We start from the raw sequence: 12,602 nt of genomic DNA on the forward strand, positions 1-12,602 counted from the left end.
GTCCCCCCTTTTATGTTATGACTCAATGTTTAGTGTGTTGGTTGTGTTATGATGGACCCATCTGAAGATTGTTTCTTTCTGCTCCCTGTCCATCCTGGTCTGGTATGCAACAGCAGAGATTTTGTCCACAATCTGATGGGGTCCTGTCCAGCCTGGCAGAACTTCCTTCGACAGTCACTGGTGAGTTGTGTGAAGTGGCTGTGCAAAGCGGTTGTACCAAACATCGTCATCCATGTCCAGTTCCTCTCATGATGACTTCCAGTCGTAGTATGCCTTCTAGCCCTCAGCCATCTTCTGTAGCTGTTCCCGGGCGGAAGCGAAGGGTTCCAGATGCCTGTGAAGTTCATTGGGATTCTGGTGAGTGGTGTTGGCTGTGATGAGATTGGAATCTCAAGGTTGGTACAACAGGTGTACTGGCAGTGTCATCTGCCGTCCCGTCAATGATTTGAAGGGAGACACACCAGTAAATTAATTTGGGGTCGCTCTGATAGCCATAACACTAAAGGGGAGTTTCCGATCCCAGTCCATCTGATTTGCTGAGACACATTTCTTTAACATGCTAGCCACAGTCTGCTTGGTTCTTTCACTTGGTCCGATGAGGAGGGATGATGCTGATGTGGAGTTGGGCGTGTGCGCCTAGGGGTTTCCACACATCTTTAATAATTTCAGCGGTGAAATGGGTACCTCTATGTGAGTTGACTCTCAGTGGCAGTTCGAACCTGGCGAAGATGTGGATCATGTGTAGAGGTGCTGTGTTTAGAGCATTGTCATTGGGTGCTGGGAGGCTCGACCCACTGTGTGAATTGGCAAATGACCATGAGTAAATGTTTGTTGCCCCTCGTCGACCTGGGTAGCAGTTTACCCAGCCTAAAAGTCTTAAAGTCTGACCAAAATTAGCACCTGTTCTTTGCAGTGGTGCTCTGTGGTTTGGGTTAGCCGATTGTAGTGAGCAGCAAACCAGGCATCCTTTGATGTATTCTGCTAAGTCCTGCTGCATCCAGGGCCAGTATGCCACCTGTTTCAGTGGTTTGTACGTGGCTCTTGCAACTTGGTGTCTGGCACATGCTGTGTCATGCGCATACATCTGTAGGACCCCCCTATGTCAATGAAGAACCACAAGCTTAGGTGTAGTGCGGTCGTCAGGGACATATAAGAGGATGTTGTGTTGTATATGCAGCAGGTGTTACATGTCGTTAAGACATTTAAGGGCTGGTGTAGCAATGAGGTCAGAGTTCATGATAGGGCAGGTGGAGGGGTCTGAGAGGTGGTTGACATAGCTTGTATGGTGGTGTCGGAGGCATGTAATGCAGCTATGTCACTGTTTGAGATATGTGGAGCCAGTGAAAGTGGCTATGTGATGGGCACTGTGGTGGTGGGCATGTGTTGGCCGCAGGACAGTGCAATCACAGTTGGGCGGGTGGGTGGATTGTTTGTAATGTGCACAACAGTGAACTTGAACTTTTGGTCTGAGACGATGTTCTCGCGACTGGCTGCTGGGTAATCCATAACTTTGTGACTTGGCAATGTACTTCAGATGATTTTCTGAGTGAAAAGGTAGAAGTTCTCTCACCTGAGACCAAATTTTTACTTTTTAAAGTCTGTTAAAGGCTCAAAACTATCTAACAAGTCTTTGCCAATGAAAAGAGGATATGTGTCCACTGGTGAGATTTACACAGGGTGTAGAAGTCTCATAGGACCGATGGTCAGGTGGATGGAAAGCACCTGTTGCAGTTTGGCTGTGAGACTGCATATTCAGCATACACCTTTGTGGGTTGAGGGTCAGATTTCAATTCAATTCAATTCAATTTTATTTATATAGCGCTTTTCACAATTGTTAATTGTTGCAAAGCAGCTTTACATGAGTAGATGTAGAGGAGAACATTGAAAATCAATACATAGTATAAGAAGTAGAATATAGCGGCTAAGGATAAAAAACCGTGTAAGCGAGCATATTAATAATGTAACGTGTACAGTAAAGTGCTAAGTTAAGCCAAAGTTGGCTGACTCTCCCTGGGACTAAAAAACCCCCTAGGAGAAAACCCAATGGGAAAAAATCCTAGAAGGACAAAAAACCCTAGGGAGAGATTAATATTTATATTTATAATATATAGACACGGTAGGGATAGGAAGCGTGTAAGCGGATTAAACTGGTTCAGCCGGTGGCCGTTGGTCGCGCATCGGTTGGGCGTCACGTTGAAGGACAGCCAGTTGATTAGTGGTGCGATGACCTTCACAGCAACAGGAACTGGGTCTGTTTGTCTCATTGTCCTCAGAGTCGAGGACGAGACAGGGAGACAAAAACAGAATTCTATTAGCGTAGGGGCCGTTCGCATGTAATGCAAGTGTCATACATTATAGTGGTTTAATTCAGCTCGGTTCCAGACAGGCTAACTATTGCGGCAAGAGTAAATTACCCGTATGAGGTATGTGAGTGCTTTGTTCTAGACAAAATAACTACTGCGGGAAAAGTACATTTACTGGACATTCTATGTGAATGCTTTGTTAAAGAAGAATGTCTTAAGTTTAGATTTAAATTGATCGACTGTGTCTGATACTCGAACATTATTTGGTAAATCATTCCAGAGCTTAGGGGCTAAGTAGGAAAAGGATCTACCACCTTTAGACACTTTTGATATTCTAGGGATAATTAAGTAACCCGAATTTTGTGATCGCAGTTTACGTGGTGGATTGTATTCTGATAGTAGTTCTTTTATATACGAGGGCGCTAGGCCATTTAAGGCTTTGTAGGTGATAAGTAATATTTTAAATTGTATGCGATATTTAACTGGTAGCCAGTGTAAAGATGCCAGAATTGGACTAATGTGGTCATACTTTTTAGATCGAGTAAGCACTCTTGCGGCGGCGTTTTGAACCAGCTGTAGCTTGTTTACCTGATTTGCATGGCATCCCCCGAGTAACGAGTTACAATAGTCTAATCTAGAGGTCATAAAAGCATGGATAAGCTTTTCTGCATCTGATGCAGACAGCATATGGCGTATTTTTAAGATATTTCTAAGATGGAAAAATGCTGTGCGGCAGACGTTGGAGATATGACTATCCAAAGATAGACTGCTGTCAAACATTACGCCTAAATTCTTAACCGTGGAAGATGGCACCACCGTGCAGCCATCTATGGGCAACTTGTAATCTGACATATTATGTTTGGAGCGATTTGGTTCAATAATAAGTATCTCTGTCTTATTGGAGTTTAGCATAAGAAAGTTATGTGCCATCCAGTCCCTAATATCACTAATGCAGTCTGTTAGCTTAGCAAACTGGTGGGTTTCGCTAGGATGTGACGAGATGTAAAGCAGATCTTGTGCTTCATCTTTGTTCTGGAGTCTTGTGAAAAGCTGGAATGACATCAGCATTAGATCAGCTCCAGTGTTGGCGAGGGTTTCCAATCTGACCTTGTGTTTCACGGTGGTTGCTAAATAGAGTCTTTTAGCTACTCCTCTCTCATTCAGGTTTCCCAGGGCCTTAGTACCAGGTTTTGTGTGGTAACTGGAAGGCAGTTAAGGCTGGTCTTCAGTGATTCTGTAGGGAAACAGATGTCTAACACAGCACTTTCCTGGTACCTGCTGAATCTGACTGGTTGATGTTTGAAATACAGTTTGTGTGCCAAAGTCTCTGATTTTTGCGATGACTGGATTGATGGTAACATGATGAGTGGCAGAGATTTGATTGTTGCTTGCAGGAGGGTTTTCTGGAAAGTTCTTGCTGTTTCCAGTGCTGCTGCTAGTGATAAATAGTTCGGTTCATCCTCGCGGTCCTCCTTGTGAGGCCTCCTTTGGATTTGACTTCTTCACTATTTTCAAAATCTCTGCTGACTCAGATGTGTATGTGTCGCTTTGCTTTTGTGACAGTTCAGACTTAGCTTTGTTCACTGTGTGTCGAACCTGGTCCATCTGTTGACTGTTTGGACTTCTCATTCTGACAGGTGCAGGATGGTTTCCATGGACGCTGTCCTCTGGCTGTCTGATGATCTTGGCTGTGAAGTCCTTCGATCCCCTTGGCTCTCTGCTGAAATGTCCTTCACTGTGGCGCTGTTGTTCGCCCTCAAGTGGCCGTTTTGGGGGAATTTTCAGAGAAAGAAAGGATGACAGTCTTTTCAGAGGTGGCTTTTGTTTACCGTAGGCTTTATGGACGAAGTCCTGCAGCTGTCTGGTGAGGGTAGGCCATAAATCCTAAGTGTTGCATTACGGTAAAAGAAAACTTTGCAGGGGGGAGGATCTTGATGTTTCCTTCATTCTTGGCTCGTTTTGTGAGCTGGAGTAGACTGAAAGTCAGTTGTAGTAGTAGGCCTGTGGAGTTTCATTTCTGCTTTGTTTTAAGTCCATTGCAGCGATTAGTCCTCATCGTGATTCTGGATCTGAAAACTCTTCTATCAAGGCCATTTGAAGCTGCTTATAATCCAGCTTGACACTTTCTGACTGCCGGTCTAGGAAGCTCCTCACCTAACGGCTGGAAGTAATCCATAGCAGATACAGCTGGTCTCTCGTGGTTGCATTCGGCAGCGTGTGCACATAAAAGTCAATGTTCTGCAGGTAAGCGTGGGTGTCTTGGACACCTGCAGTGTTTGGACTAAATGTTGGACTGTTTCTAGCCAGCTGGTCAAGGTCTTTGGGCCACGCCGTGTGTCTGTAGACATTGTTGGGAAAGGTGTTGGCCCCACCCCCCTTGTGTTCTTGTGAGAGGGTTGTGGATGCTGGCTGGCAAAGTTCTTAACAGTGGGCTCTCACCCCCTTCTTTTTCAGCAGGAAACTATGGTGGGGGAGTGCAGAGACACTGATTGGATGAGAGGAGAATGATGTTTTCTCTCTCAATGGTTTAGCTTGCATTCTGAAACCATATAACCATTCTTTTTGGACGGAATCACGTTCGTCCTTAGGTTGGTGATGTTGCTGAACAAGAACTTGAATTTCAGCTTGAGCAGCTTGCAGGTGGTTTTCGTAGGCCTTGGACTTGGCATCACGTTCTTTCTGTTCTGCCTTGGCTCTTACCAGAAGACTTTTGGCCTGCAGGAGCTTTCCCAGCTCCTCTTTAGCGGTCTTTTCCTGCTGCTCTCTGTGCTCTGTGTCTGTGTGGAGTTGTGAGATGGCCTTGTGAAGTTGTCTCGCCTCATTCTTTATCCTCTTGTGTTCCTCCTCAATCAGCTGCTGCTGATCCTTGGATTCCTGTGTCAGCCGATCTAGACGAGTCTGCGCGTCCTCCTGATTCCTCCAGGCTTCCTTTACTTGGAGCTTTAGCGTTGCTGCATCCTGTTCCAGGTGGGCGACGTTCCATTCGTCCCGCTTTAGCTGGATGATGAGGTTGTGAGCGATGGCACCTGTGATCCTTGCCATCTCCTTGTGGCTGTAGCTCTGTGTTGAATCACGGGCTATGATCTTGTCCAGGTTGCCATCCCGTTGCTCTCGGTCTCGACGCTGCAGATCGTTGGCGACATTGGGCAGGAGGTCAGATGTTGGATCGTTGAGCCATGCCTCCAGCTGCTCACAGTGGTTGGCAGGGCTGGGTGATCTGGACACGTTGGCGCACTGGTGGGTGACAAAACACAAAGAGCCAATACAAGTCCGCAGAATTTTAACGAGCTAAAATAAATAAAAATATGGGCTATGTGGGTCTAACTGACATGATCAGCTAGTGGCACAAATAAAAACTATTATCGGGGCCTTGCTTCGGCGGCGCAGATAATTAGTGTGGGTAAAAAGGGAAAACGTTTAGTGAATGGACGATGTGTTTTAACCTATTGGTCGCTTCAGACATTCGGTTAATCGTTCGCATTACTAATACATTTTCTCATGGTTTGTGCAGATATGGTCTTTCAGCCCAAAATAAAATAAGATCAAAATAATTAAAGTTAATTAATTATAATGATAAAATAAAATTAAATAAAAAGCAAATAGAAGGTGAGAAAGATAAATTACTGAAAATAAAACAAATAAAATAAAATGGATAAAAAAATAAAAGCGATTAAAAAAATAAATAAACTGAAAATAAAATAAGACAGCCAAACAGACAAAGTCAAAAGGCTGAGAAATGAAAAGTATAAGAGATGAAAATAGTTATGAGAAGGAAGTCCCTGTTTTAGCTTAGCAGGTTCTCTACCCTAGATTTAATGACAGGGCCTTACAGGGAGAGGGCACTATGAAGTCATGCGAGCTAGGGGAGTGGCTTAGCTAGAGTGGCTGGGCTAGGCCCAACTTGCGAGGGACAGGGGGCTTATCCTATTGCACCAGTTAAAACATAAATGAATTCACTGAGAATGGGACTTATGGGGCTAGATTCTATTCACAGTAAAGAATTAATTCAATTAAAATTTAAAATAAATCAAACTGCATTAAATTTAAATTTAAACTTAATTAAAATACAATCTCTACAATAAAAAAGAGAATAGGAAAGTAAGGAGCGGGAGAGAACAGCAAAAATGAAATAAAATAAATCAAAATAAAATAAAAATAAAATAAAGAAATAATAACTTAATAAAGGCATAGCAATATTAATTATTATTTATAATTTAAGACCATAACATTCAATATGTAGGAAATAAAACTACAAAGTAGTAGAATAACCTAGTTATCAAAGTAAGGTCAAAAATCCCAGTTTGACTCCTGTCATACACTCCCAAAAGAGTTTATGAGAGGACCAAACGAGCTTTCCCCACCAGATGGCGATATTTCGCCCAACAAACAAAGAAAGCGGAAGTCAGGCGTAAAGTGAGAGAGAAGGAGAAGTGTTAGACACTCAAGACTGACATCTAGTGTTAGAACTAGGTAGTACGCTTTAAACTGACAAAGATTCGCTTCCATACAATAATTACATCGGCGACCGCTGCGTTGCTAAGACGACGGATGTAATTTGAGCTGTGTTCGTCCGGTGCCAGTTTTGGCTTACGTTACCGGGACACACAATAAATAAAAGTCTAACGGGCTTTCTTCTCCGTTGACATAAGTTACTTGATCAAGGTTTATCTCCTTTAAAATTGAAAAGTCTTACCCTCGGTGCTTACAATTTAAAAAATCCACGTACGTGAATAAAATGGAAAAATACAATAAACAGCTTCTCTAATTGTAAATAATTTCCTGGAGATAACAAAAAGGCCTTATCAGATGGGAGTACTCACTCGACCACCGCTTCGCTCTAAATAAAGGAATTATACTCTTTATTAGGCGGAATCAGACGGTGATGCGGTTACCTTAAAGACTGCAGTTAACTATACATAACAGGGGCACGAGTCTGTTATGTCCTGAAAATGATACAGGAAATTACATTTTCATTCATACCAATATAAGAACGAACACAGTTATAGCTGATAGTTCTTTTCATTCACACAATGCAAAACACATTTGACCTGTTAACTGTTTTTGCTCAGAAATAATGTTTAAATCTGCCCGCATTCTCCACCATTAATATGTAGCGAATCAGCGGGAGGAGGAGAACGGCGTTATTTAAAACACCATAAACCTCCAACCGAAACACTACGGGAATTTAAGGGAATTTGGGGAAATTCCCATATTTAGCTCAAATGGAATAATAAGTACAATTAACTAATTAATTATACAAATTATTAAGATTTTAAACTGATTTAGCAGAATAATAATAACAATTAATTAATGTATTTGTCCAGCAAATACTCATAATTGTTCATTTAAGAAGTTAATTCTGTGGCCTTTAGAAAATAACATTCTTACTGCTTTAAAGTATTTTTAAGCATGTAGCTTTAAGATCTTAACGGCAGATTAAGTGACATTTATTTCATGAGCATTGAACACAGAAACAATTCAATTGTGAAATGCAAAACCGGTTTATTAAACTACGTTACACTACAAAAACACACAAGACTAACTATACATACAAACAACAAACAAGAAACATATATAAGAGAAACATATATAAGAGAAAGAATGGAAAATTAAGAGAGAGAGAGAGAGAGAGAGAGAGAGAGTAAAAGAAGGGCAATATCACTATAGACTTAACTTCTGCACAAATCATTAGAACTCTAAGAATCACCTTAATTAAAAGGGGCAATAACTTTTACAGCGAATGAACAAGCGATACTTGCGTTTGGCATTTGTGAGGCACGTGTGTACGTCCAGCTGTATGGGCGCGTATGCGAGGAAGAGAGTTCCTGAGTTTGTGGTCACGTGACGGAGTCCTGGTGTCCGTAGGAGTTGTTCCTTTTTGGGTTAATCCGTCAGTCTGGTTAATCTGTGGCGATTAATTTGTCCAGTTTGTTAAAGTTTGTCCAAGTGTCAGGGTGCCCGTGAAAACTATCCGAGAGAGGGACAGGTCTCACGGCGACCCCGGCTGGGCGCCGCAGCCTCGCTGTTGAGCAGCCGTGTGGCCTGCTGTGCGTGTGCTGTGAGCCTTGATGAATTGGGGTGCAGGCCTCTTAACCTGAGTTTAGACCAACCCCTTGAAGTTCAGATGACCAATCCAAAAGGGTGTTGATAGAGTAGGAAAACTTTGTCTTTGTTTTTCCAGACTCATTTGCATAGATGGACTATGCTAAAGATTTTGTTAAATAATAATTTTGATTAATATTTAACAAGTTTGATATCAGTCATGGTCAGATGATGCACATCGTTGATCAGGAAATGAAAAGGGGATTATTAAGAGTGTAAACAAGGTATGGTTTGAAACACACATCAAATAGTAATCTCATGAATGTGAATTATGAGACATGCTAAAATGAACAAAGCATCCCTATAGTGTTACAAGAAAGTGGTTCATTACAGATACAAACATGCAATACAAGGATATATAATATATACAATTTAAACCAATTTATTTTGGTCTTAGCTGTGATCTTAGACAGACACATTTTTGTGTCATGGCTGCTTCGTCTCTGCTCACGGTTTGAAGTTTGCTTTGAGGTGTTAATTTGCTTAGATTGGCACAATAAAACAGCCAGAGACAGTCAATAGGTCTGAAAATGTGTGTTATCAGGAGATTAGGATCTTCTGATGAAAGTGTCCGAGCAGACCTGGTGACAAAACTCAATCTAGGGTCACAGCATGAAACCGTTAACGACCCAGACTGAAAGGACCTCTAGTTGACGTCCAGCCAGATGTTACACCTACCTTCAGGGAACGTGGGTTACATACGTAACCGAGACAGTCCCTTTCAGTCAGTCACTACGACGTCACGCCGTGACCAACGAATTGGGAATCCCTACCAAAACGCCACTGAGGGCTGACCACTTCCAGTGTCTAGGTAAAGCCCTCCGGTTCCACTTAAGGAGAAGGAGAATTAGGTTTTAAGGCAGAAGGCCGGGCACTAGATGTTCCTTTAACCCCACAGTAGTGCCAGCAACTGGAAAGCACCCTATCTGAGCGGGATAGGAACGCTGCGGAAGCCACCACCCCATTAAGGGCTGATGGTGGGCGAAAGTCAACTGTAGTTGAGGTATAAAGACAGCTGTGGCTGTGTAAGCAAAGCAGTGCTCTGCTGAGGGAAACGTGGGCTAGTAGGATTAACCCCACGGAAAATAGTCACAAAGGAACCCGGTGGGAAACAATGTGGATGCCCGAGCCAAACACGTAGGTTCGCGAGGATGCAGCCAGTGAAATGCTGACAGCGGATGCTCCGCAACATCAGGCTGCCAGGGCAGCGGAGGAAGGACAAATCAAACCATTATGTATTTTTGTCTTAATGGCCTTCCATACTGACACTTATTGTGTAGCGTCAGTCGGAGGCTGCAAGCCGACATGTGAGCCGGTGCTCAGTGATCTCCCAGATGAAGAGAGAACGTGAGAGGAGACCGGCTTGACACGAACACTGTAAAACCTAATGAACGTGTTAGGTGTCGCCCAACCAGCAGCTCTGCAGATGTCTGTTAGTGAGGAACCACGAGCGAGTGCCCAAGATGAGGCAACACTTCTAGTAGAGTGAGCTCTCAATTTAAATGGACAAGGAATGCCCTGCAGATTATAAGCAAGGGTGATAGTATCAACTATCCAATGAGACATCCTCTGCTTAGTGACAGCTTTCCCTCTCTGCTGACCACCGTAACAAACAAAGAGCTGATCTGAGGACCTGAGGCTTTGTGTGCGATCCATGTAGAGGCACAGTGCACGTACGGGACATAATAAAGCCATGGTTGGGTCTGCCTCCTCCGGGGGCAGCGCTTGCAAGCGTACCACCTGATCTCTGAAGGGAGTGGTGGGAACTTTGGGCACGTAGCCTGGTCTGGGTCTGAGAGTTATGCTCGAGACAGCAGGACCAAACTGAAGGCACGAATCGTCGATGGAGAATGCATGAAGGTCACCTACCCTCTTAACAGAGGTCAATGCGAGCAGGGTCAGAGTTTTCAATGACAAAAACTTCAGACTCACAGACTGCAAAGGCTCGAACGGGGGTCCCTGCAGGGCTTTCAGCACCATGGACAGGTCCCAAGGAGGAATAGAGGGAGGGCACGAAGGATGCAGCCTTCGTGCGCCTCTTAAAAATCTAATAATTAAATTGTGCTGGCCAACTGATCTGCCGTTTATTAAAGAGTGATGTGCAGATATAGCGGCAACGTCAACTTTAATGGTGGAGGGTGACAGCCTACCATCTAACCGGTGTTGAAGGTCTGTAAGCACGATATTAATGGGGCATTCTCGGCGGTCCTTGCGTTGCGAAGAGCACCAATCGACGAAAATCGACTGAATGCTGCGCGCTTCTGTTAAACGCGCCGATAAATCGATCGAGTCCAGTTACATGCCGAGAAAAGAGATCCTCTGCGTGGGGCAGAGTTTGCTCTTTTCCCAGTTGACCCGAAGACCCAAACGGGCGAGATGCCAAAACGTTAAGTCTCTTTGTTCGCAAACCGTCCGCCGAGAATGCGCTATTTCTTGTTCTTGTCCGCTTCCGTCATGTGTCAGTCAGTCAGACACAATCAAAGGTGGCGTTCTTGGACCACGAGTGTGGACATTGCACAACCAATCGCCTGCGCCGTCACCTTCGTAGCGCGGAAAGCCAGATCAGTGGGAGCCCGGAGCTCCGAGAAGACGGGTGAGTCGTGTCCTCCCTCGTGCAGATCCTGTAAGGCCTTCGCATGGTGTACCTGCAGCAATGCCATTGTGTGCAGAGCCGAAGCCGCCTCTCCACAAGCCTGGTGGGCAGCGCCAATTAAACCAGACGACTGTCTGCAAGCCCGAGAGGGAAGGGTTGGGCGGTCCTTCCAGGAGGCAGCGGTGGGCGGACACAGCTGCATCGCGACCCCCCGCTCCACAAGAGGGATCCCCGTGTAACCCTTCGCGGCTCCGTTGGTGAGGGAGGTGAGGGCTGAATCGGCCTTAACCGGGTAGAGTACGGCGACTTCCAAGTCCGTGACAGCTCCTCGTGCACCTCGGGGAAGAAAGGTACTGGTGGAGAGGGCTGTGAAGCCCGGGCAGCTCCGAAGAACCAATCATCCAGGCGGGATGGTTCAGGCTGAGGGGGGGTTAACCCACTCTAACCCTACGGTCTCCGCCGCTCGAGCGAGCATGGCCACCATCTCCGGTTCAAACTCTGGCATCACGACCCGACCAGAGGGCGGAAGGACTTCCGAGTCAGCTTCAGAGAGAGGGGGCCCACCCTCGGCTGTTGCGGTCGAAGCGGATCCAGAGGCAGGCGCAACGGATTCTGCAGCCATCGTAGAACATGACGCTGCAGTCTCCATAGGCACCTCTACCGGCTGGCTGAGAGCCGGCTGAGAGGCTGAGAGCCGGAGGACAAATCCCCCGACCGGATCAGCACAGTTAGACGCAGATCGTCCTTAGAGAGCTTCGCGGCCGCTCCATGGCGGCGGTCAGAACTCACCGGACGAGAACGCCGTTCCCGGAGAAACGACAACCGTCTGCGTAAATCCAAAAGGGACATCTCCTCGCAGTGAGAACATGCACCCCCAGCAAACGCAGCCTCCGCATGCTCGATGCCCAAGCATGAAAGACAGCGCTCGTGACGTCCTTCGGACCCATGTACTTGCCACATCCAAGATCACACGGACGAAAAGCCATCCTGAAAAGGACGCTCAGTTGATGATGCGCACAGGGATCAGCAACACACTCACTAAAACTCATAACAAAAAGATGCAGAGTAGTGGAAAAACTGTGGCGTCTGCTGTGGTACTGCTAGTCCAACCAACTTCAGCAATTGTTTCCCCAAGAGCAGAAAGTAGCTTCTCAGAAGCAGATACTGCCGGCTTTCGAAGCTAAAAAGCTAATTTCCATATTTGCAGCTGCTGCTTATATACGCACCTGGTGGGGCGGCACCAGCATTATGCAAATATCTCATTGCCATGTTCATTTGCATTTTAGTGGTATGCGAAGCAGATTGGTCTCTCTAAGCGAGTATGTGACGTTGTAGTGACCGACTGAAAGGGAACACAGATCTGATGTGAGATCTCACCTGTGCATGTGTTATTGATGCTGATGGTGAGATTTGGGAATGTTTCTGTAAATCCATGCAAACATGAGCAATTGTAACCTCCATTTACATTTGTGCAGTTGGAGTTTGGACCACATACAGATGGACTGACCTGACATTCATCCACATCTGGAAAAGAAAAAACAGACAGCTAAATTAACCTAATATTTTAAAACATTTCCTGATTAAACACCTATAATTGTCACAAT

General features: G+C 45.1%; 1 protein-coding gene across 1 annotated transcript in view; it reads right to left on the minus strand.

Annotated features, from left to right (window-relative positions):
- The window catches only part of LOC135738171 (uncharacterized), a 334,980-nt gene that overhangs the window by 127,668 nt on the left and 194,710 nt on the right, over positions 1–12,602 (minus strand). The window contains 1 exon segment of the mRNA XM_073811486.1: positions 12,376–12,522. Within this exon segment, the coding sequence (XP_073667587.1) occupies positions 12,376–12,522 (147 nt within the window).

The sequence above is a fragment of the Paramisgurnus dabryanus genome, chromosome 12 (genome assembly GCF_030506205.2).
Source record: "Paramisgurnus dabryanus chromosome 12, PD_genome_1.1, whole genome shotgun sequence".
NCBI classification, from domain to species: domain Eukaryota; kingdom Metazoa; phylum Chordata; class Actinopteri; order Cypriniformes; family Cobitidae; genus Paramisgurnus; species Paramisgurnus dabryanus.